The sequence below is a fragment of the Fomitopsis serialis genome (genome assembly GCF_022376445.1).
Source record: "Fomitopsis serialis strain Sig1Antser10 chromosome Unknown B0H18scaffold_32, whole genome shotgun sequence".
In the NCBI taxonomy this organism is placed as follows: Eukaryota; Fungi; Basidiomycota; class Agaricomycetes; order Polyporales; family Fomitopsidaceae; genus Fomitopsis; species Fomitopsis serialis.
Window position 1 is genome coordinate 194,686 of NW_025954992.1, and position 23,823 is coordinate 218,508.

General features: G+C 58.2%; 8 protein-coding genes across 8 annotated transcripts; 4 read left to right on the plus strand and 4 right to left on the minus strand.

The window, feature by feature from the left end:
• Positions 1-34: 34 nt before the first annotated feature.
• Positions 35-1,314, plus strand: B0H18DRAFT_1006832 (S-adenosyl-L-methionine-dependent methyltransferase). Its single transcript, XM_048028688.1, has 2 exons — positions 35-400; positions 462-1,314. Exons 1-2 carry the CDS (start codon positions 231-233, stop codon positions 1,216-1,218), a joined length of 927 nt encoding a protein of 308 aa, XP_047893532.1. The 5' UTR covers positions 35-230; the 3' UTR covers positions 1,219-1,314.
• Positions 1,315-2,085: 771 nt separating this feature from the next.
• On the minus strand, positions 2,086-3,004 carry B0H18DRAFT_954837 (uncharacterized protein; the record flags this gene model as incomplete). The annotated part of the gene is made up of 2 exons (XM_048042294.1): positions 2,086-2,134; positions 2,181-3,004. The coding sequence occupies 2 exons, from the start codon at positions 3,002-3,004 to the stop codon at positions 2,086-2,088; spliced, it is 873 nt and encodes a 290-aa protein (XP_047893533.1).
• Positions 3,005-3,358: 354 nt separating this feature from the next.
• Positions 3,359-5,636, minus strand: B0H18DRAFT_1006838 (uncharacterized protein). The gene is made up of 4 exons (XM_048028689.1): positions 5,482-5,636; positions 4,169-5,426; positions 3,693-4,127; positions 3,359-3,661 (listed from the first exon to the last, which is right to left on the minus strand). Exons 2-4 carry the CDS (start codon positions 5,340-5,342, stop codon positions 3,408-3,410), a joined length of 1,863 nt encoding a protein of 620 aa, XP_047893534.1. The 5' UTR covers positions 5,343-5,426; positions 5,482-5,636; the 3' UTR covers positions 3,359-3,407.
• Positions 5,637-5,847: 211 nt separating this feature from the next.
• B0H18DRAFT_1006841 (uncharacterized protein) lies at positions 5,848-8,152 on the minus strand. Its single transcript, XM_048028690.1, has 5 exons — positions 8,032-8,152; positions 7,792-7,959; positions 7,460-7,731; positions 6,758-7,439; positions 5,848-6,660 (listed from the first exon to the last, which is right to left on the minus strand). The coding sequence occupies exons 2-5, from the start codon at positions 7,820-7,822 to the stop codon at positions 6,284-6,286; spliced, it is 1,362 nt and encodes a 453-aa protein (XP_047893535.1). The 5' UTR covers positions 7,823-7,959; positions 8,032-8,152; the 3' UTR covers positions 5,848-6,283.
• A 782-nt stretch (positions 8,153-8,934) lies between these two features.
• On the minus strand, positions 8,935-9,838 carry B0H18DRAFT_1119081 (uncharacterized protein; the record flags this gene model as incomplete). Its single annotated transcript, XM_048033898.1, has 2 exons — positions 8,935-9,343; positions 9,405-9,838. 2 exons carry the CDS (start codon positions 9,836-9,838, stop codon positions 8,935-8,937), a joined length of 843 nt encoding a protein of 280 aa, XP_047893536.1.
• A 2,167-nt stretch (positions 9,839-12,005) lies between these two features.
• On the plus strand, positions 12,006-12,898 carry B0H18DRAFT_352878 (uncharacterized protein). The gene is made up of 3 exons (XM_048037710.1): positions 12,006-12,254; positions 12,316-12,423; positions 12,470-12,898. The coding sequence occupies exons 1-3, from the start codon at positions 12,114-12,116 to the stop codon at positions 12,836-12,838; spliced, it is 618 nt and encodes a 205-aa protein (XP_047893537.1). The 5' UTR covers positions 12,006-12,113; the 3' UTR covers positions 12,839-12,898.
• Positions 12,899-16,268: 3,370 nt separating this feature from the next.
• B0H18DRAFT_1006863 (uncharacterized protein) lies at positions 16,269-17,142 on the plus strand. The gene is made up of 2 exons (XM_048028691.1): positions 16,269-16,746; positions 16,797-17,142. The coding sequence occupies exons 1-2, from the start codon at positions 16,573-16,575 to the stop codon at positions 17,019-17,021; spliced, it is 399 nt and encodes a 132-aa protein (XP_047893538.1). The 5' UTR covers positions 16,269-16,572; the 3' UTR covers positions 17,022-17,142.
• A 4,741-nt stretch (positions 17,143-21,883) lies between these two features.
• B0H18DRAFT_352991 (uncharacterized protein) lies at positions 21,884-23,034 on the plus strand. Its single transcript, XM_048037711.1, has 3 exons — positions 21,884-22,237; positions 22,299-22,406; positions 22,453-23,034. Exons 1-3 carry the CDS (start codon positions 22,097-22,099, stop codon positions 22,819-22,821), a joined length of 618 nt encoding a protein of 205 aa, XP_047893539.1. The 5' UTR covers positions 21,884-22,096; the 3' UTR covers positions 22,822-23,034.
• Positions 23,035-23,823: the final 789 nt, after the last annotated feature.

A 23,823-nucleotide genomic window follows, 5' to 3' on the forward strand; every position in this document is an offset into this window, starting at 1 on the left:
GAGCGACGCGGGACCGGAACACCAAAACACGGCCATCTTATCAGACAAGGGGTTATCACGCACTCTATAATTAAACCCATCTTATCGAGCTAGCTGCCGTGGTCGGCACCGCGCTCGCACTCTCACCATCCACCACTCGAGTCAGTCAGGAAATCGCAATGGTCAGGAGACACGACGTGCTTGCGTATCCATCGACGCACCTGCGACTAGGCCGATAGGAGGAGGATAGAATGGCTCGATTTCCCGGAGCTCTGCGTGCTATAAGACCCTCGTCTTCCTGCCTCTCTCGTGCCATCTCCATCCCTTCCCCCGTCTCCGCCAGGGCCTGTCGCAGTATGGCTACGGTGCATAAGATGGCCCAGGAGGGCTTTGGATCCGGAACGAATGAGCTCTACGATCGGTGGGTCTCCAGAACACGCATCAGGTGTGTCACACATTGAACACGTCCTCGGATGTGCCAGTGCCCGGCCTTCCTACCAGCCTGCCGCGATCTCGCACATCCGAGATGCTATTGCCAGTGCTCAATCTCTCAACGTCATTGAGATCGGCGCGGGCACCGGTATCTTCACCCGTGCCTTCCTTGCACACCCGGCCTTCTCCACTTCTATCCAGGCCCTCAGAGCAGTCGAACCCAGCGCGGGCATGCGCGAGGTCTTCACGTCTTCGGTCAAGGACGAGCGTATCACAGTCAGCGAAGGCACGTTCGACAGCACCGGCGCACCCGATGCGTCCGCCGACGCGATCATCGTCGCGCAGGCCTTCCACTGGTGCCCCGACTACGACAAGGCGGCAAAGGAGTTCGCGAGGGTGCTCAAGCCGGGCGGCGTAGTCGCGCTCATCTGGAACCTGGAGGATCGCGACGGCGCAGCGTGGGTCGCCCAGCTGCGCGACCGCATCGAGAGGCACGAGTCTGGCACGCCCCAGTTCCGCCTGAACCTCTGGCGCGCCCTCTTCTCGACGCCATCCTACACGTCCCTCTTCCAGCCGCACGAGGAGCAGACCTGGACGTACGCCCTCCCGGGCTCGCGCGACATCGTCATCAACCGCGCGTTAAGCAAAAGCTACATAGCTGTTCTGCCTCCGGACGAGAAGGAGAAGGTTGTGCAGGACATCGACGAGATCCTGCGCAAGGGAGAGGGCAAGAAGTGGACAGACGAGAGTCAGGGTATCTTCGAGTATCCTTATGGAACCTTGGTCGTCACTTTCAGGAAGAGGTGAAAGCAAATGCAATGGTGGTTGCGAACACCCATGTAACAACAGTCCTACCCAGGTAGTCATTGTGTCAAATCTAAATGATAACATACCCCAGCGCCCAGGCGGATGCTTACATGCACTCGTATGTGACAGGACCTTCCCACTGCAACCCTTTGAGGAGCTGAGGCGGCCATCCTATTCCTACCAGCTTCACTGTCTTCAACGGTATTTGTCGACTGGAGGCTTGCCGCATGCAAGCTACCAATAACCGTTTGGTTTCAAGGTTGTGATACACCCCGATGAGGTCCAGCGTTGATAGCTGTGGACAATTCACGTCGCCGTCGTCGTGACCGCCTGTCGCCGGCGTGAACAACAAGGACAGTATCACCGCTAGCGCTTCGGGAGACATGTTGATCAGACGGAGCAGACGGAGGTTCTTCGTAGAATGAAGGCAGAACGACCAGTCTGCATGCGGCATGGTCCCGAACTCGCAGCTTTGATCTTCAAGAGTCAACTCCTCGAGCCGCGAGACGTCGAGGTTCTCGAACGCAGTCCGATATGGGAGGTATAAGAGGTCCGGACGACCGCCCTGTACGGCCACGTCAACGGTGCCCACTGACCCCGACCAACTTTCGGAGAGGTCTGGACGGAGAGTGAGCCGGAATTCCTCGACATCATGGGTAAGGTCGAGTGAACGGATGCACGGCAGCGGCATCAAGCGGCTCGTGTCCGGAGGGAGCATGTCAAGAGATAAGTCGTCACGACCGCGCTCGACGATGGTAGCGAGGTGCACGTGGGCATGGGTGGCCGTGAGGTCCAGGCTGGCCAGCAGAGTTGCCATCCAATTGGAAGGCTGGTACACCAAGTGCAAATCTCGGAGTCGCGAGAGCGTTACAAGCCGCGGACGCGCGGACGGATGTTCCGAAATTCTTCGCGCCAGCTTGAGCAAGCTGCAGCAGTACATCAATTGTTCCAAGTGAGGGCACCTTTCTAAGACGTCCAGAAACACATCCGGCGGTGGGACGCGACCGTCCTGATCACGAAGCTTCAGCTGGGTGAGGTTGTTGAAGATCCCAGACGTCCAATGGATGTTGAAGCTGGTGAGTTCTACGGTCCGAATCTTGGGGGTAGCGTCGGCGAAGAGCGTGTCCCTTGTGACGTCCTCTAGCCTATTGTCCGGGTCCGGGAACGGTCCGTCCCCTGGCTGTAGGCAGAGAACTGTGAGGTTCGGTGCAGGCTCCGTGAGCACATCAAGGAAGTCTTCCATGTCGTCCGGCTCCAACAGAGAGACACGCAAACTCTGCAACCGCTGGAGTGGTAGTCGGTCCCGTAATTTCGCCCGTTCGAAGGATAGCGCGGGTAACTCGTAAATCCAGTACTTCACGCACATATTTTTGGAGCGTGCCAGGAACAGCTTGGCGAGGTCGAGAGGCAGAAAGGGGATGTGCGTCCAGAGGCGTGACGCGGCGAGCGCGACGGTGCGCCAGTGCGCGCAGACGTGGGTCATATCGAGGACGGGTTTGTGCTCGTGCTCTAGCTGTGACTTGTCTTCTGTCACGAGTAGGAAGATCTCGATGAGCATCTCCGGGGGAAGACGGTGAACGAGCGCGACCGAGTTGCGCAAGCGCTTCAGGGTACATATCCGTCGCGAGATGTGGTACCGCTCGTCGGTGAGTTCGTTGAGCTTGCTGTCCACAGACTCGAGCAGAGCGGAGGTATTGAGCCCGAGAGTCGCCTCGGGAGGCGGGGTGAGGGGTAGGAATGGCCTTGCCGCTTCTCTAGCTTCATCATACGCGGAGTAGTGGCTCATGGTCTATGTTGTATTGCCAGTGAGGCAAGTGAACGCAAAACCTAAGAGTGGTGCGTAGCAGCGGGGCGGGATGGCTTGCAGCCTGCAGGTGAACGTTTCTACAAGTGCTCAGATCGCGTCATTGAGAGATTGCCAATGACTGAGATTAGGACACACCTCGCAGGACTTCTTCAGTCTGAGTCTTTGGCAGCTTGACTGATCCACTCGTGTCCACCGTCAGAACATGCGAGTCAAGGCTAATAGACGTGCTGGCGGCAGATGGCACAGTCCAAAGACTACACATACAGTACGTCCTCCGAGTGACTGAGTTGTCGAGAACGCATATGTACCTGTAATGATGATGATGATGATGAACTCAGCATTTATATTTATTGTCTCACTTAACCGCGATAAGTGTGGGCGTTTAGTCGCGCCACCCAGACCCGCGTCCGGTTCGAGGGTAGTATGGCAGGGTGTACGCATAACGTCTATGTAGTGATTGTTGGGCAAAAAGAGTCAGGTTCTGCACAGGGTCGTATCTGATGGCGTGGTCCGAGGTCGTAGTGTAACGAATGGCAAAAGAAATTGGCGAATATTGAAAAGCATACAGTATTACAGTCCATACTCGGCGGCGCTCCGGCGTATTCCCCCCAGTATCCAGGCGGACAATCACGGGCACTCGAATACAGCAGGGCATGTCCACTGTAACCTTCAAGGGACTGATGCGGCCATTCTATGCCCTCCAGCCTCACCATTTTCAGAGGTATTTGTTGATTGGAGGCTCGTCGCATGCAAGCCGCCAACACCCGTTCGATTGTGATTTTTTCATCGTCATTTATAAAAGCCGCATGGATTGCCAGTGTCGACAGCTGTGGACAAATGATGTCGCCATCATCGTGAATGTCTATCGCCGGCATGAATAACAACGAGAGTATGCGAGTGGTTGCTTCAGGGGCGATGTCAGCCAGATGAAGCTGGCGGAGGTTCTTCGCGCGTTGAAGGCAAAACGACCAGTCTGCAGGCAGCATGAAATATTCAAACTCGTGGCTTGGATCTCCAATGATCAACTCCTCGAGCCGTGTGGTGTCGAGTTTTTGAAACACAGCCCGATATACGAGGGGTACGAAGTCTGGGTGCAGGCAACCTGCAACAATATGCCAATAATGCCCATTGAGTTCGTCCAACAGTCAGAAAGGGCCGGAAGGAGAGTGAGCCTGAAATCATCGATCTCGTGGGTGATCTCGAGTGAAAGGATGGATGACGGCGTCATGATGTGGCTTATGTCCGGAGGGAGCATGTCAAGAGACAACTCGGGCCTTTCGGCTTGATCCTCTTCGACGGACGCAGTGAGTTGCACGCATGCATGGGTAACCGTAATGTCCAGGTTGTCCAGCAGAGTTGCCACCCATTTGGAAGGCTGGCGCATCAGGTCAAGCTCCTGGAGTCGCGAGAGCGTCACTGGTCGCGAACGGGTGGGCGCACGCTCTAGATCTGGCCTCCTCACGGCCGAGTCGACGTGGTACACCAGTTGTTCCAAGTGAGGGCACCTCTCTAGGACGTCAAGAAACACCTCTAGCGGTGGAATGAGGCGGTACTCGTCAACCACTCTCAGCCGAGTGAGGTTGTTGAAGATACAAGACCTCCAATTGACGTGAAGGTTGGACAGTGCGACGGTACGAAGCTTGGGCGTGGTGTCGGCGAAGAGCGCATGTCCTAGCTCCTCCAGCAGCCCGTACGCTGACGATCCCCGCTTGGTCTGCAAATCGAGATCTTCCAGGTTCGGGGCCCGCCCCGTGAGAGCCACAAGGTTGAAGATGTCCATGTTCACCGGCGCCCGAATGAAAACACGCAAGCTCTGCAATCGATCCAGCGGTAATAATGGTAGATTGTGCGACCTCGCCTGGCTCATGGCCAGAGTGGGTAACTCGTCTATCGAGTACTTCACGCACAGATTCTTCGAGCGTGCGAGAAACAGCTTGGCGAGATTGCAATGCTGAACCGGTATGTGTGTCCAGAGGCACGATGAGTCGAGCGCGAGGGCGCGCCAGTGGGCGCAAACGTGGCTCACGACGAGAACGGATCTGTGTTTCGATCCGCCCTCCGTCATAAGCAAGAAGATCTCGACGAGCATCTCCAGAGGGAGACGGTGGACGAGCGCGGCCGTGTTGCGCAACCGTTTCAGCGCGCATATCTGTCGCGAGATGTGAAACCGCTCGTCGATCAGTTTGTTGAGCTTGCTGTCAACAGACTCGAGCAGGGCGGAGGTATCGAGCCCGAGAGTCGCCTCGGGAGGCGGGGTGAGTGGTAGGAATGGCCTTGTCACTTCTCTCGCTTCATCATACGTGGAGTAGTGGCTCATGGTCTATGATGTAGTGAGGCAAGTGGACGCAGAATTTGTAACGGTGCGTAGCGGTAGGGAGGGATAGCCTGAACTTGAACGTGTCTACAAGTTCGCAGGTTACGTCAGGTTGCGAGCGACTGAAATCAATAGCACACACCCAAGACACACCTCGATGGCAGGCCTTGACAGAATAGTACTTCAGTCTGAGTCTCTAGCAGCACCGACGTGCTGGCGGTAGATGGCAGGCAGTTCAAAGACTACATATACAGTACGGCCTCCGAGTCGTCGGACGCATATGGAGCTGGACTTATAGTGAGGTTGAAGCAAGGTTCAAACATTCAAGTTGCGAGTTCTGTTTATGCTTACGTAACCATCACGTCTAGAGAGCCCGCTCCAGAATTATGTAAGATCTCGTCACAAAGTAACTTGTTCTGGATGTAACCGTTGAGCCAGCTGTTGGTCCACGTTGCCGGGATTGCGACGAGTAGCCAACGGAGTACGTTGAGGAGGAAAGGTGACAGTTGCGCTCTGACCAATGAGGCAACATGAATCCTGTGGATATATATGTCATGCACCAGAGACGTCTGAGTCAGACACTCGTAGAATGAGTGTCATAGTAGCTACATACAAGGTACCAACCCGTAAGCACTACTGGTACGTGCCAGAGTACGGCTATGACACGATGATCTTGCCAGCAGAAGGCCACATATCGATCTCAGGACCTATGGACGCCAGCCGATGAACAGCTTCGTCAGAAAATGCACCAACCAATGTCACTGTCGTCAACGCTCTCCCTTCCTTAGAAAGGTAGTGTAAGTACGCCTCAAGCTCGGGCACTAACCCATCCCCACCCGACCCTCCTACGAGAGCCAGCTCACTCAGGCATGGACAGAACACGTCATCGTCCCAGGACGGTGCAGTGCGTAGGGCGGTGAGTATATCGGGCGAGGAGACGTCGATCAGGCGCAGATACCGAAGATTCTTGGCCATGCGCAGGTAGAGCGGCCAGATATGCGGCTCGATTCCGCAGTTGTCCAGATCACTTCCAGATCACGAATCGTCAGCGACTCCAGTCGTCGTATGTCGAGCTTCTGGAATACGTCTCGATACACGAACGACACGAAGTCACAGCCGAGCAACCTCAAGGTGCATGACAAGGGCCTGGACCAGATCCATCCCTTGAACGCGTTCGGGCCGAGATGGAGATTGAGCTGATGGGGGAGAGCGGGTTCGATGTCGAGTGAACGGATGTTCGAAAGCGCTGGGATGCGACTCGTGTCCGGGGGCAGCATATCGAGAGGAAAATCGACATGTCCACTTTCGTGGCACGAGCGATCTTCATGTATGTGCAAGCAGGAGCCTCCAGGTTGCCCAGCACGAAGGCTGTCCATTTGGAAGGCAGATATTCGAAGGTAAGACTATCGAGCTTCCACAGCGCGATTGTCGTCGCCTCGGCGCAGGGCCTGAGTATGGTTGGAGTCGATCAATGTTGAAGTTGGGGATCCAACAGCGGTACGACAGTTGTTCCAGGAGCGGACATCTTTCGAGGATATCAAGAAAGTCGTCCACATCGGGGTGCAAGTGGCGCAGCTGGCGACCGACGTCCAACTTGGTGAGGTTAGCGAAGACGCCAGACGTCCAATAGACATCGATAGAATCCAGCACAAGCACTCGCAGTCTTGGCGTCACGTCGTCGAAGAGCGTGGGTCTGCTGAGGGTGTCAGCGGGACCCATAAGCCAACTGAGATCGGGTTCAGTGAACCGGAGCTGTATCTCTTCCAGATGCGGCGCAGGCCCCCCAAGGGCCTCGAGCAAAAGCTGCAGCTCCCGCACGTCCCCCAGCTCTACATGCAGACTCTTCAGGCGCCCCAACAACAGCACGCGCTGCAGATCCTCCAGTCGAGGATAGGCCGCCGACAGAGCGAGCTCTCTGATCTGGTAGCGCACACACGCGTCGCCAGACCGCGCGAGGAACAGCTCCGCGAGCTGGCGCTGCCGGAGCGGGATGTCCGTCCACAGGCGCGGAGTGGCGCGCGCTCGCGCGCGCCACTCCGCGGAGACCTGGCTGACGGCGAGGATGCGCTCGGGCGCATAAAGGAAGACCTTGACGAGCAGCTCTTGCGGGAGGCGGATACCCGCGCGGCGGAGTTGCGCAGCCGTTTGTATTCGCAGATGGATCGCGAGATGGCGAGTCGCTGGTCATTGAGCTCTTTCAGCTTCCTGTCCACGGTCTCGACCAAGGCGGAGGGGTGGAGTCCGAGGGTGGCCTCGGGGGGCGTGCCTAGAGGTAGGAAGGGCCGAGCAGCCTCTTGCTCTTCGTCATACGCATTGTGGTGCGTCGGGATTGAGTTGCAGAGAAGATCATACGCGTCCTCTTCGGAGGCTCGGGCGAAAAATTCTTCTATCTCTGCGTGTTCAGGCTGTGAGAATGAGCCGATTGTGTCAGATACTAATCACTGTTACGCACCGCTGCCTGACAATGGAAGCTTGTTCATCATGAGCCACTCGCACCTGGGAATCGATGCTGTGGTACACGCAAATAACTTGCCGTAAGACAGTGGGCACGGGCTTTATAGGGCGACAGCACGAGGCTCGCATAGCTGCCGAACCGAACAAAGGTAGTGTGTGTCACAATCTAGCACGCGTTATTAGGAACATCAGCGCCTTGCAGAGGCTTAGAGCCTCGCATTGTTCTATGAACACATACTAGGGCACGCCGCATTCCAAGTTGAGTCTGTGCGCATAGATAGAGCCACGGCGCCGCTGTCCAGGCCTGGAGCCTAGTGATCTTGTCTCGACTGGCTGGGAATCCGGACGAGACCAGTTTCTAGGTATGTCAGAGAGGACCATGGAGCAACGTGCATCATCATCAGTCGAAAGAGCAGCGACGATCCCAACGTCCACAAACCGAACTCACCGCACATGCACCGTCAACCACTGCCACAGCATCGCACACCCACCCCTCAAACAAAACACACATTTTCTTCTGTCACAACCAGCAGCGGGACGACGAGAGCCCGGCACGCGCGCCGCGCGCACCACCCCCGCCGCCGCACCGCCGGACTACGTATACGCTTGTACATCAGCCACGCACGCAACGCCTACGTATGCGCGAAGCACGCCGTGCCCGGAGCGTCAGCAACAGCCAGTCTAGTCCATGATCGTCGTCATCACTAAGCACCAGGGAAAAGAGGAAGGAGAAAGGGAAGCCCCGACGTGGACCTGCGTCGGGGGCGCATTAACATTAAAGATGGAGCAGCGGAACGAAATATGTGCAAGATGTGTTGGGGGTGGGGGATAGGGAGGGGGAGGGGGAAGGGATGTGGCGATGAGGGGATGATTGCGGGCTGCGGAAGCGGGGTGCGGGGTGCCAAAGACGTGGAATGCGGTTCGGGGTTCTTGGGTCTTGCAAGAAGGCATTACGCGTCTGAGCAGCGCGCGCCGTATAGTAGGGGATTATGTCGGGCTTCGTACACATATTTACGCCGGCGGGGGTCGCCTTCAACTGCACGAGCACGAGAACACGGACGTCAGCACCGCAATGAGTGCAAGACAGAAGGGGGTACGCACGATATTCTTGTACATCATTTTTTCGTATCAGCACATCGCGTCAGTTCTCCTTCATCGCCTCGTCCGGCCTCTCCCACACGAAGCCGGGTCCGTCCACTGGGCTCGGATAGTCGACCTGCATACCTAGCCGCTCGCACACCGCCGGCTCGCTATACACCGGGCTGCTCGGCACACCCGCATCGCCTGCGCCCAAGCCGAAGTTCATGCCGGCCTCTTCCTCCGCGGGGGTCATGTACGGCGAGAGGAACAACGCGTTGTCTGTGGTCTGCGCGCGGCGCGCGAGCGGGCGCCGGGGCGTGGACGGCGGTTGCGTCGTCGAGATGATAGGGATCGGGAGGGGCAGCGCGGCGGACCGCGGCGTGAGGGGCGACGGGGGCGCGGGGAGGGGCGCGGTCGGCGCAGGCGCTGGTAGCGGGGGCGCGGGCTTGCGGGACATGCGGCGGGCGTTGCTGCGAGGGGAGGCAAGACGGTTCAGGTAGGTTCGGAGGAGGGCCACACTAGGGGACTCACCGAATCATCTGGCCACCGAGACTGCCGCTGCGCATGCGCCCTGCGGCGGTGGTGCCTTCTGTGTTATCCTGGGAACGGGACTCGCTCCCAGAGCGGGCACGGGCAGCCATGAAGGAATTGCGCGCTCCACGAGGGGCGGCGTTGCTCTTCATGGGGGTCACTGGCGACGCGCCGACGGTGATGGATGAGCGGCGCCTGCGAAGGCTGGGTCGGGAGCTGCCCTGGGAGTCGGAGCGCGGGCGCGAAGGCAGGATGTCGTTGGCGGAACGCAGAGCAGGGGCAAAGTCATTGGCAGTCGGCGTGGTGTCGACCTGGAGTGCGCCTGGGAGGTTAGACTGCGACGCGCGGGGTGTTGTTGGGGACGAGCCGGAAATCTCGTGGGGCATGGGGGCGAGGAGGCCGGAGGAGAAGAAAGAAGAGTAGAAAGTGGCCATGGCGGGAGGTGGGTCGTGGCGAAGTGGAGGAGGAAGGGTGGGCTGGAGAGCAGATATAAGTGCTGAGTGAAGAAAGAGTGAGATCACTCCGGAGTGGGGGATGGAGCAGGGGTGGGAGTCGCGTAGACAACGCTCAAGGCAAGAGACCCCTGGCCGAGGGACACGATCGGAGCCGGAATGGCAAAAAGGCGGGTGTGGCGGCAACAGCAACGGATAAACACGCGCGCGACGCGGTGGCGCACTCTTGCAACGGCTCTGGGATGCACACAGCGGGGGAGGGGCGAGGGGATGCGAGCAGACGTGGCCCGTGGGTTGGGATTTGAACACAGATGAGTTGCGAAGCCACGCACAGCTCCCGCTTCGCTTCGCCGTGCGCACAAACAACGCGTACACACCACGTCTTCCCCACGTGTCGCCCGCTCGACCTCTCACATCCTCCACACGTTCTGCAACATCCATCCTGCGACGCACCTTGATCGCCGCTGTCCTGCTGCGCTCAATGGTCTGACGGACCACCAGCCCGCTCCAATCGCGTACATAAGTGCGCGCGAATCACACCCAGAAGCATCTTGCTTCCTATCCGCACCTCTTCTTCACCTCACCGCCGACTCTACCTGATCTATTTGCCTGCCTGGTGACTGCCAGTGCTGCGTCTCGATTGTCGTCATGTCTCACAACGCAAAGGTCGTCCTCGTCACAGGGTGCAGCAGGGGAGGCATCGGTTTCGCTCTGTGAGTGTCTCCGTCGCAGTGTGTGGACGTGTGGTACGTTTCATCCAGACAGACCTTCAGTTCCGAGCGAGATGCTTGTGCACGGCGGTAAGAGTGCGGTTCTGCTTGACCGGCAAATGGCGGTTCGACTCTGCCTCATGTCTGCCAAAGCAGAACACACGACTGTGGCGGCGTTTCTACTCCAGTGCAATATGACCTCTCTGGTGTTTTGCAGTTCTGGTGTTGGTCAAGGTTCCGAACGACGAAAGCGGTTCAGACGCCCTACGTGTCGCCTCACAGATGGTGCCTCAGCAGTTTAGGTACTGACAAGTCATCGCAATAATACAGATGCGAGGAGTTCGCCGCGAAGGGATGCAATGTCTACGCCACCGCGCGTAGGCTTGAAGCCATGGAGGGCTTGCACCCCGACATCGGGCGCCTTGCCCTCGATGTGACCAACGACGCGAACGTAGACGCGGTCGTCGCGACCATCATCGAGCGCGAAGGGCGCATCGACATCGTCGTCAACAACGCAGGCTCCATGTGCCACGGTACGTACGCGCATTCGGTCCAGCTCGGGGCGTAAGTGATCCTGAGCACACATGGCGTAGGCCCAACGCTGGACAACTCGATCGAGGACATCGCCGCCGTCTTCGACACGAACACCCTCTCCATCATCCGCGTCTGCAAAGCCGCCGTGCCCCACATGGCCGCGCGCAAGCGGGGGCTCATCGTGAACATAGGCTCCATCGTCGGCGAGATGTGCGTTCCGTCTTTTCCTCCTCCGCACCCAACTCACTTCCTCTCCCAGCCCGACGCCCTGGTCCGGGCCCTACTCCGCCTCCAAAGCCGCCGTCGCCTCCTTCTCCCAGACGCTCTCCATGGAGCTCCGCCCGCTCGGCCTGCACGTCCTGCACTACTCCCCGGGCGCCGTGCGCTCCCTCATCTCCGCGAACGGCGCGCCGCGCGTGCCGCTCCTGCCCGAGAGCCTCTGGGCGGGCTACCGTGACGCCATCCTCGCGCGCGTCTTGGCGAGCGCGAGCGTACGCGGCATGTCGTGCGAGCAGTTCGCGCGCAGCGTCGTGCGGGAGGCGCTGCGGGAGGGCTGGGCGGTCGGGCCGTATAGGGCCGTGATGGTCGCGCCGCCGGCGGCGTTGTATAAGGTGCTCGTGTGGTTGCCGAGGACCTTGGTCTTGCGGATCTTTTGGAAGGTGGTTGGGGGGAAGCCGAGGGGGCAGTGAGTGAAGGTGTGTATTCGGACTTGTGTCGTGCGATGTTCGTGGTGAGTCGTCAGGTGTGTTTCGAGGGTCTCTGTTGATTCGCGGCGTTATGACAGGCAGGACCCAGAGTGCCCGTATCTCTGCACTGAACGCTGTACTGCACCGAGACGGGTCTGTCACTTGAAGTGATTTTCCTCGAAATCGAGTCTTGATATACGATCCAGCTCCGAGAGGATTCACCATCGCCTCCCGCTTCCGCGACGACAGCGTTTTTGCTTGGTGAATGGTGTTACTCGCACCGGGTGCTGGACGAGCGAATCGTCAACGGATGTCAGTTCACCGCGCATGCTCTGCAGTACTCGTTGCATGGCGGCGCAGCTCCTGTGCAGCGAGTTGCTACGCGCCGCACATGCCAGGGATACACCATTCCAAGTTCTACTGGCCTCGCACCCGCTCCGACGCACGGCCGCCTATACTTCTTCGCCAGTAAGTGTGCCGATCTTCTGTTTCATTGACTTGGTCTGATACGGGTGTGCCCTCATGCCAGGCGCAGTACGAGCAGATACAGTCCCGAAATCTCTTACCTGCTCTATCCGCCGCACGTAGGCGATTCCACAGCCCACGGGTGGTTGGCGTGAAGGCGAAGGCTAATTCCGTGAGTCAGATGGAGCAGCTTCAGCTTGTGCTGACTCGAGTCTCAGGCTTCAAACTTCAGTTATCCCGGGTCCGGCGAACGAGAACGTGGTCCAACAAGGCTCCCGGCCGTCGCTCGGACGAGACGATGTAATGGCTTGGTCGACTCGCTACGACAGGCCGAGAATGATGCACGAATGGATGTGCGACGACAGTGTAGGGGTCTCTCGGCAGTAGGCTTGTGCCGAACGGACGAACTCAGTCTGCTCATGCTGAGGGTAGGAGCTCGTAGCCTGCCGTTCGTCATGCGCACATGCATCCTCGGCAACGACGGACGTGGTACTCGCAACGAAGAGGAGGTTGTTACACCCGGAAGACGTAGATGGGCGGGAATCTCGTGCTATTCAGGTATATATCTAGTAGACAGGACAATGTAATGGCTAGGTCGGCTCACAACAAGCCGCGTATCTAATACATGATTGGGATGCTAGCGAGCAGAGACGACTATGAATGCGAGTGAGCTCGTCTCGCGGGCAATCAATGGCTCGATCGATTTACTATCTACTGTGCGGGAGAATACACCAGATGTGCGACGACAGTGTATACATGTGCATATGAACCCGTTCCGCAGATCCTATGGAGCGATCGACCCACCTGACAACGCCGCACGCGCGATACCAATACTCGTTCCGACTGCGGTACGGCATCACGTAGGTGTGAGACTGTTCGACAGACTGATCAAGCTGCGGAGAGTGATGGTGGCTCTGGCGACTCACTGTACATCTCGGAAGGACATTCCGCGGTGTCCGGTCAAGGGAACAAACGCAGACATGAAGCCTGCGATCGAACGGCCGATAGCACCCGCGTGGAAGCCGGGGTCAGAACTCGACGATTGTCTTTGTTTCTTCAACCTCGCCTACTGTCCGACTGCCCCCGACGACCGACATCAGTTCCGCTCACTCTGACGACGTGTTTCACGTGGGCATCACTGTAAAATTTGGGAGGGCTATAGGATGAACTGTGATGACCACGATACAGACCTCATTACCGCAGTCAGATGTCACGGATAAGCTGCATGAAAGACATGGTTATCCACAATGATATGATCAGTGTTTCTCCCGTTCCGACTGGTACGCACACTTACCTTTGTCTACATTCCTCGTAGTCGGCCGTCAGCCATGCTCAAACGGTTCCTGAGAGGTCATGTCATCAAGTCCCTCGTCGATGTAGTACACCGCGACCTACATGAAGGCGTGGCGAGAGAGTCGCTCGAGATCCTCAGTAGGTGTCCATCAGAATTTCATGAAGGGAATGGTGCCCGTCCTCTCCGAGCCTTGAAGTTCGATTGGCTGGCCACGAGCAGGATCCCAGTCGCGCACCCTGCCGCGCAACGAATACGGGTCAGTGCCGAAGTTGGGCAAGCTGACGTCGGTGTGTTCGACGTTGTACGTACTTTGAGGACGGCAGCTACGTGTGCGTCTGGGTTACATTGTCACGTCGGTCGCTGTGAGTGACATCAGCGTAGGACTGTACGGCCTACACAACATACGCACCATCGACCGTGCGGTACCAACAACATTGACAGCGTCGGACTCCTCGAGGACTGGACGGCGACGTACGACGAGCAGGAGAGGCGGTACAAGACCATGCCTCTGCTGCTCTCCCCACCGCCTCCTTTTATCTTCTGCGCGAGATCGTGCGAGTCCGGAGTGACGTGTGAATGCTCGCCAGCTCACGGCCCAAGCCGAAGTCCGCTACCAACCGAGCGGGTGATGTCCCTGAGCGCGGATGGCTTGCGACGAGACATTGTTCCGGGGAGAAGAGACCCTCTCCTGTAGCCACCGAGACGAAGCAAGCCGTGGCGAGATTCGAAGCGAAGGGTCATCGAGCGCCGTCGCTCGATCACCCACAATCACAGTGCCAAGGTCAGAGTCTTCTGGAATGTCAGTCAGCATGTTGCGTCCGCCGTACAAGGCCTGCGGAATCGACAATGAGCAAGCGGTTGCTGGGGAAACTTGAAGCCTCATAGCTGAGTGATACAGTACCGAGAAGGAATTGAGAGGGACATAGTACGGACTTGGACGTGCAGCGGATTGTGTCTTCGCAACGTTCTTCTACTGGAAGGAGTAGTACTGAGTTGATCTGCGCCTCCGAGTCGCCATTCGATCCACGCGTCGTCTCTTGACAACAGTGGCTTGGCGCTGACAGGCCGTGTACGGATCGATTCCACACGGTTACATGGCCGCATTTTCAGTGACATTCGGAGGCTGTGCATTGCGAGGTGGCGGAAGTTCTCCCGGCTCCAGAGACGGCCATTCCGGGAAGCGGAGAGCTGAATACCGCCATATCCCGTTTGCCGCGTGTACTTCCAGTTGATGTGTAAGTAGCCAAAACGGAGTAAATCATCGTGGAAACTCACAGACTCATCCTTTGGATACCGCCGTGCATTCTCCACTACAACCCTGGGCGGAACTGAAAGCTGTATTCCGTCGTGACGATTGGCTTACGCATCAGCAGCGGCAGCCTGTAATCATTTCCAAACCATTGTACTGTTGCATTCGCGTCGTAGTACCCGCTTTCTGGTCGAGGGTGCGCTCGCGTGGGCATTTGCGCGCCGGGTTCTTGTGCGACATTGCGAACTATTCAAACAAACATTAGTACTGAGGAATGTCACTGTTATCAGAAATGTACTGACCCGCTCACCCCGGTTTCCGTCGGCTCTCCTCGCTTACAGTCTCAGTACATGGGAATGTCACTGAGCCTGGACGCGCTGCAACCTGCCGGTCGGCCCATCGGGAAACTTCCAGAATACGATGAGTTCGCCAAGTGTCAGACTGATGTAAAGCATCAAGCAAACGGCGTACCCTGAATGATGGCGGGACACCGACGTGCCTCCGATACTGGTGTAGGGATTATTGCGTCCCGACAGACATCGAATGCACCCGTAGACGGTGCATGCATGGTGTAGGGCAATAGAACGAGTCTGTAGGTTTCTCGGTCTGTCTGCAAAGCCGGCGAGCGACAGCAAGGACGCCGTCTGTCTCCAGGGCCATTCCGAGTAACACGAGATGCTCTGCCCGTTTCGTCAGTACGTCGCCCATTGCGGCCGTCCTCAGTGTCGATAGCCCTTCCGTCACTAGGAATGGGCCCTCACATCCAAGTCAAGTTGACTGGTTAGACCACCACTCTGCGTCGCAGGTCGGCGGTCTGACGTGGCCGTACAAACAGTCATCCCCGTAGACATACACATTCTGCTCCGAGTCCCGACAATGAGCTACTGCTGCTTAAACTGAAAACAATTGAGACACGACGCCACCGCTTACACGGGCCATCGAAGCCTGTCCGCTTCGTCAGTGAATTTGTCTGCAGCCCGCTGCCTGCCTGCTTCGCCTCACGCGAGTCCCGGAGGCTGAGACGCGGCTGTCTCTGGCGACGCCAGCCCGACGCCGAACAGTACCATGCACGAGTACAACCGATCAGGGTTGCACGGCGTCAGGGTTCGCTCCTGGGCCTGCTCACAGACGGTGTCGTGCAGAGCTGAATCGCGAATTACACCGACTCTGGGTACAGCACAGGCTACGGCGGGGTAAGACGTAGCTTTCCCAAGCGGCCCTAGTGTTGTCAGCAAGCCTGAGGGACGGTGGACAGGACAGGCGGCGAAGACAGGCGGGACTCGCGCAGGCTCAAAAAAGGCATCCTGCCAACAAATGGGAGCACAGAGTAGCCGTCGGCTTGGTCAGACCGGCAAGCTCACGACTCGCACTGCTGATCGGGGGACGTCCGACTCAAGGACGCGCCGGTTGGACCCTTGTCCACGCTCTCCCGAGCTCTACGGCAACGGGCTCTGCGGAGCTGCCCGGGCTGCGAAAGTAGCTATATGCGCACCGGGGTATAAAACAGCACGGACAGACGGCCCGTTCACCCTCGCCCAAACTCGCAAGCTCGGTCACTCACCATACGTGCACATCCGCGATGGCTAGACGCGTCGTTCTCGTCTGTCCAGTCGACTCGTCTCGCCGAAAGCCTCGTTATTCCTCCACACTCTCCGAGAGGAGGGGGCTCTTGCGCTCCGTCCTTACCGAAGGGCTGCGTATGTGCGAGTCCCTGCCAATTCGTTTGCGCGACTGACCTGCGTGTCTCCAGGAAGATCACGAAGAATCCCCGCGTGCGTATGCGCTACAACGAGCACGACTTTTGGGAGCACGTCGTGCGCCGGCTCCACTACAAACTCGTCGGCTGGCCGCCGTCGACTCCCTTCACGAACCTGAGCAATCTCAAGGGCGGTCGCCGTCCCGTCGAGGAGCTGCTCCAGCTCTGGAGCAAGGGGACCCTCACCTTCATGCACGTCAGTTCACCGACGAGATCGCCGACCTCAAACCGCGCACCGTTCGACAGCGGGCCTGCCGGTGCGACCTCAAGAGCCACAGAAACCCGCTGACGGCGTCCGGGAAGCCGCGCCGTTGCCGCCACCGAGGCGCAATCACGCCGCTCTATGTTCACGAAGCCGTCGATGCGCGCATGGACACCGAGATCGAGGAAGTTGAGGCGGAGGCGGGCGGCAGACGGGTAGCGCAGGGTGAGCTTGCGGAGGACCCTATCGGTGATGCAGACGGCTGGTAGTAGATTCCGTCGCGTACATCAGAATTGATTGTGATTTGTCGAAGACGTGCAAGCGGGAGGACGGCGGCAGAGCGAGACAGAATTGCCCGCAAGTGACGGTCAGAGCGAAGCCTCTGGCGCCAGAGCCCGAGATTCAGATCGACGCGACGCGGCGACTTGGGCGCTCGGTAGAAGCCCGGATTGGCAGGTGCCTCCTCCTCGCCACAATCCTCAGCTCTGCGCGCGCACATTCATCCTAGGTAAACAATCGTACGTGCGCGAGTACTGACATATGCACTAGTTCATACGTGCAGTCGCCGCAAGCCTTGAACATTTTTGCTGTAGGAATGCTGAGGTAATCTGCATGATCGAGACAGACTTCCAGCCCGCCGGTTGATCGCATAAACGAGGGTTGCATCGGAGGCGTTCGAGATGATCTCCCAAAGGAAGATCTCCTTGTTCGAGTAGATGAAGGTGTCTGCAAAAACGTGTTTGAGGCAATGCACATTGTGAGATGACTTCTCATAGTGTGCTCCGTCCAAGGGCCAAGGAAGATGAACAGATCTCCGAATTTTGTTCCAACACCCTGGGAATGTGTGCTGTACAGGACAGGCTCTATCTCAAGAGCAGGCACTGTTTGAAGTACAACCTGTCTTGTACAGACCAGGTTCCCAATGCTTGAGTTGAGAAGCCACGGACAGAGGGTGTACACACCTGCCAGTGAGGATGAAGCCCAAGTACATGATGAGTCATTGTGAGCGTAAGCGTCTTGATCCGCTGTCAAGAGAAGTCTTGGTGAGACCGGAACTTTGGAGTAGCAGCCAATCACTGCCCATCAGACATTGTTTCGGAATTTGCCAGGATCCGGAACATGCCATATTTTATTTTCTCATGGGAGTTGTCAGAGGACTCTTCCGTCTCGTCCTCACTTCATACCCATCATGCCATATCTCATCCCCTCACTCAAGAACCACTGAACAGTAGTTTCCTGGCTCTCTCGTGTATGTGAAGCTCTCTGACAGACCCAAGGCCCCGCGCGATGATGCAAGTAACCTCAAAGGCCAACAATACAACGAAGCAGCTAGGCAAGTCTAAAGACTTTGCCCCTGCATGCACTGCAGGCCCAGCTGGTAAGCCCGGACACTACATTCAACTCGCTCATCACACTCACAACCTACCTCTCAGCATGCATCCGTCATCTCGACACGCACATTCGATGTTCCACGCCGGACTCGTACCGACGTGCTGGGAACGTACACGTCGGTCTCGTGCACTGGCGTGGTCGTTGGACTCTGGAGGGGCGGAACAAGAATGGATACTACTGTTCAGACAGATACGCGGTGATTGCACGCGATCACGGTCCAGTCGGTGAGTCCGCATTCACTTCGCGGCATATTCGGAAGCACTCTAACGGGTCGGACAGGTAACTTGCGTTCGCGGAAGCCTCTGAATGATCGCGGAAGATCGCAACGGGCCGGCTCGCACGGACCGTCAAGATGACCTCCGACTGCCTCATTGAGGCGGGTGAACGATCTTTGGCGTTCGCCCGGTCTCATTGTCTACGACACACAGAGCACCCGACGCCCGCGACAAGACTCGAGTCTCCATGGCCTACGCTGGACAGCGCTCTCGGATGCCTACCTTCCGCCGGACGGCTCGCACCTGGAGACGACACGACGTGCCGTGCTTCGCATACCACCGGACAGTCAAGAGACGACATCCCGCGCTCGGACACGTCGAGCCAGTGCAGAAGTGGCCATCAGTCTATTTCTCCGCCGGTAATTCTCGCCCGGCGGTTTCGCACTTTTTTTTTTCCCAGACCCGGAGCGTCAAGTCCATGCGCACTGAGGCTACGTACCTAGAGCGGACACGCTAGTCCTTCGCGCGACGTGTTCTCTCGACGCGTGGTCTCCCCTCCGGGGGACAAGCACACCGGAACGCAGCCCTCCCGCCGGACTGCTCGCAGACTATGTCCAGCTAGCAGACGAGGGTTCGGTGCGTCGATGTCCGGGGCTTGCACTCATCGTAGTACTCGTCCGAGGCTGCGGTTTTGCAAGACAAGCCCGAGTGAGTCGTGGACTTGGTCGACGCACACACGCCGGAATATCGACGGTGCACCTCCAGCCTGTAGATGACGGCTCGGTCCGTCGGAATCCGGCGAGCGCGTGCACCCATCATCTCCGTTGACAGGCCGTACTCCTGGACTTGACGCGCCACACTCTGGTCGCGTACCGCCAGCGTCCGTGTGGCAGTCGTCTCGTCCCCGTGCCCGTTCTCGGACGCGGTCTGCCAGCGAGGTTGTCCGTCCAACCGGGGCATGGAACGGGAGCCTGTGTCCTGGAGTGAGCGAAGCAAGGTAAGCAGGTTGTGCACGGACGGTGGAAGTAGCTCCCGCGCACGTGACAGATTCCTGCTCGTTGACAGAATTGACGTCCGATTTGGGGCGGACGTGTGGTCCTGGAGCTCGGTGGACAGGCTTGCCGTTCGGTCATGCGACGGGGCCAGCGACGGGTCTGCCATCGTTGGCGAAATCAAGCGAGGTGGCGATGTGTGAGGCATCGAGGGAAATGCGTTCGCGGGGGGGTCGGAGACACGGCGGATCGTGTTCTGGGCGAGACGGAGACGACAAACGGGATGTACTGCTCTCGGGGAGAAGGGGTTTCCATGTTCGTAGCGACTGACATTCAGGCGGTCGAGAGGACGGCCGGGGTGGGATGGAGTCTGGAGAGCGGGATGGCGTAGTTCGAGTGTAGGACGAGGTACTTACAGGCAGCCAGTAGTGTACGATGCGACGCTTGAGTACGAAGGACGCGGTAGCTGCGTCGACAGAGTGCTGTCCGGGAACGGGGTGCATGTCCCGCGATCCCGGCGTGCCTGTGTGTCCGGCAGCCCTGCGACTCCCTCTGTGTCCCGAAACTGAGCCTATCTCTGCGATTCTGCTCGGACAGTGTGCGCGAGACTCTGCACAGGCAGAGGACGGCGCGTCCACCGGAGTGCGACGCGCCGTGACGTCAGCCGCGCTTCCCTGCCACCTGTCACCGCACGTCGCTGAGTTGCCGGGGATGCGTGTGCGTCAGCGATGTGCAAACGCTTCGTTCCTGGCCATCGGGGATGCGAGCAGACGTGGCCCGTGGGTTGGGATTTGAACACAGATGAGTTGCGAAGCCACGCACAGCTCCCGCTTCGCTTCGCCGTGCGCACAAACAACGCGTACACACCACGTCTTCCCCACGTGTCGCCCGCTCGACCTCTCACATCCTCCACACGTTCTGCAACATCCATCCTGCGACGCACCTTGATCGCCGCTGTCCTGCTGCGCTCAATGGTCTGACGGACCACCAGCCCGCTCCAATCGCGTACATAAGTGCGCGCGAATCACACCCAGAAGCATCTTGCTTCCTATCCGCACCTCTTCTTCACCTCACCGCCGACTCTACCTGATCTATTTGCCTGCCTGGTGACTGCCAGTGCTGCGTCTCGATTGTCGTCATGTCTCACAACGCAAAGGTCGTCCTCGTCACAGGGTGCAGCAGGGGAGGCATCGGTTTCGCTCTGTGAGTGTCTCCGTCGCAGTGTGTGGACGTGTGGTACGTTTCATCCAGACAGACCTTCAGTTCCGAGCGAGATGCTTGTGCACGGCGGTAAGAGTGCGGTTCTGCTTGACCGGCAAATGGCGGTTCGACTCTGCCTCATGTCTGCCAAAGCAGAACACACGACTGTGGCGGCGTTTCTACTCCAGTGCAATATGACCTCTCTGGTGTTTTGCAGTTCTGGTGTTGGTCAAGGTTCCGAACGACGAAAGCGGTTCAGACGCCCTACGTGTCGCCTCACAGATGGTGCCTCAGCAGTTTAGGTACTGACAAGTCATCGCAATAATACAGATGCGAGGAGTTCGCCGCGAAGGGATGCAATGTCTACGCCACCGCGCGTAGGCTTGAAGCCATGGAGGGCTTGCACCCCGACATCGGGCGCCTTGCCCTCGATGTGACCAACGACGCGAACGTAGACGCGGTCGTCGCGACCATCATCGAGCGCGAAGGGCGCATCGACATCGTCGTCAACAACGCAGGCTCCATGTGCCACGGTACGTACGCGCATTCGGTCCAGCTCGGGGCGTAAGTGATCCTGAGCACACATGGCGTAGGCCCAACGCTGGACAACTCGATCGAGGACATCGCCGCCGTCTTCGACACGAACACCCTCTCCATCATCCGCGTCTGCAAAGCCGCCGTGCCCCACATGGCCGCGCGCAAGCGGGGGCTCATCGTGAACATAGGCTCCATCGTCGGCGAGATGTGCGTTCCGTCTTTTCCTCCTCCGCACCCAACTCACTTCCTCTCCCAGCCCGACGCCCTGGTCCGGGCCCTACTCCGCCTCCAAAGCCGCCGTCGCCTCCTTCTCCCAGACGCTCTCCATGGAGCTCCGCCCGCTCGGCCTGCACGTCCTGCACTACTCCCCGGGCGCCGTGCGCTCCCTCATCTCCGCGAACGGCGCGCCGCGCGTGCCGCTCCTGCCCGAGAGCCTCTGGGCGGGCTACCGTGACGCCATCCTCGCGCGCGTCTTGGCGAGCGCGAGCGTACGCGGCATGTCGTGCGAGCAGTTCGCGCGCAGCGTCGTGCGGGAGGCGCTGCGGGAGGGCTGGGCGGTCGGGCCGTATAGGGCCGTGATGGTCGCGCCGCCGGCGGCGTTGTATAAGGTGCTCGTGTGGTTGCCGAGGACCTTGGTCTTGCGGATCTTTTGGAAGGTGGTTGGGGGAAGCCGAGGGGGCAGTGAGTGAAGGTGTGTATTCGGACTTGTGTCGTGCGATGTTCGTGGTGAGTCGTCAGGTGTGTTTCGAGGGTCTCTGTTGATTCGCGGCGTTATGACAGGCAGGACCAGAGTGCCCGTATCTCTGCACTGAACGCTGTACTGCACCGAGACGGGTCTGTCACTTGAAGTGATTTTCCTCGAAATCGAGTCTTGATATACGATCCAGCTCCGAGAGGATTCACCATCGCCTCCCGCTTCCGCGACGACAGCGTTTTTGCTTGGTGAATGGTGTTACTCGCACCGGGTGCTGGACGAGCGAATCGTCAACGGATGTCAGTTCACCGCGCATGCTCTGCAGTACTCGTTGCATGGCGGCGCAGCTCCTGTGCAGCGAGTTGCTACGCGCCGCACATGCCAGGGATACACCATTCCAAGTTCTACTGGCCTCGCACCCGCTCCGACGCACGGCCGCCTATACTTCTTCGCCAGTAAGTGTGCCGATCTTCTGTTTCATTGACTTGGTCTGATACGGGTGTGCCCTCATGCCAGGCGCAGTACGAGCAGATACAGTCCCGAAATCTCTTACCTGCTCTATCCGCCGCACGTAGGCGATTCCACAGCCCACGGGTGGTTGGCGTGAAGGCGAAGGCTAATTCCGTGAGTCAGATGGAGCAGCTTCAGCTTGTGCTGACTCGAGTCTCAGGCTTCAAACTTCAGTTATCCCGGGTCCGGCGAACGAGAACGTGGTCCAACAAGGCTCCCGGCCGTCGCTCGGACGAGACGATGTAATGGCTTGGTCGACTCGCTACGACAGGCCGAGAATGATGCACGAATGGATGTGCGACGACAGTGTAGGGGTCTCTCGGCAGTAGGCTTGTGCCGAACGGACGAACTCAGTCTGCTCATGCTGAGGGTAGGAGCTCGTAGCCTGCCGTTCGTCATGCGCACATGCATCCTCGGCAACGACGGACGTGGTACTCGCAACGAAGAGGAGGTTGTTACACCCGGAAGACGTAGATGGGCGGGAATCTCGTGCTATTCAGGTATATATCTAGTAGACAGGACAATGTAATGGCTAGGTCGGCTCACAACAAGCCGCGTATCTAATACATGATTGGGATGCTAGCGAGCAGAGACGACTATGAATGCGAGTGAGCTCGTCTCGCGGGCAATCAATGGCTCGATCGATTTACTATCTACTGTGCGGGAGAATACACCAGATGTGCGACGACAGTGTATACATGTGCATATGAACCCGTTCCGCAGATCCTATGGAGCGATCGACCCACCTGACAACGCCGCACGCGCGATACCAATACTCGTTCCGACTGCGGTACGGCATCACGTAGGTGTGAGACTGTTCGACAGACTGATCAAGCTGCGGAGAGTGATGGTGGCTCTGGCGACTCACTGTACATCTCGGAAGGACATTCCGCGGTGTCCGGTCAAGGGAACAAACGCAGACATGAAGCCTGCGATCGAACGGCCGATAGCACCCGCGTGGAAGCCGGGGTCAGAACTCGACGATTGTCTTTGTTTCTTCAACCTCGCCTACTGTCCGACTGCCCCGACGACCGACATCAGTTCCGCTCACTCTGACGACGTGTTTCACGTGGGCATCACTGTAAAATTTGGGAGGGCTATAGGATGAACTGTGATGACCACGATACAGACCTCATTACCGCAGTCAGATGTCACGGATAAGCTGCATGAAAGACATGGTTATCCACAATGATATGATCAGTGTTTCTCCCGTTCCGACTGGTACGCACACTTACCTTTGTCTACATTCCTCGTAGTCGGCCGTCAGCCATGCTCAAACGGTTCCTGAGAGGTCATGTCATCAAGTCCCTCGTCGATGTAGTACACCGCGACCTACATGAAGGCGTGGCGAGAGAGTCGCTCGAGATCCTCAGTAGGTGTCCATCAGAATTTCATGAAGGGAATGGTGCCCGTCCTCTCCGAGCCTTGAAGTTCGATTGGCTGGCCACGAGCAGGATCCCAGTCGCGCACCCTGCCGCGCAACGAATACGGGTCAGTGCCGAAGTTGGGCAAGCTGACGTCGGTGTGTTCG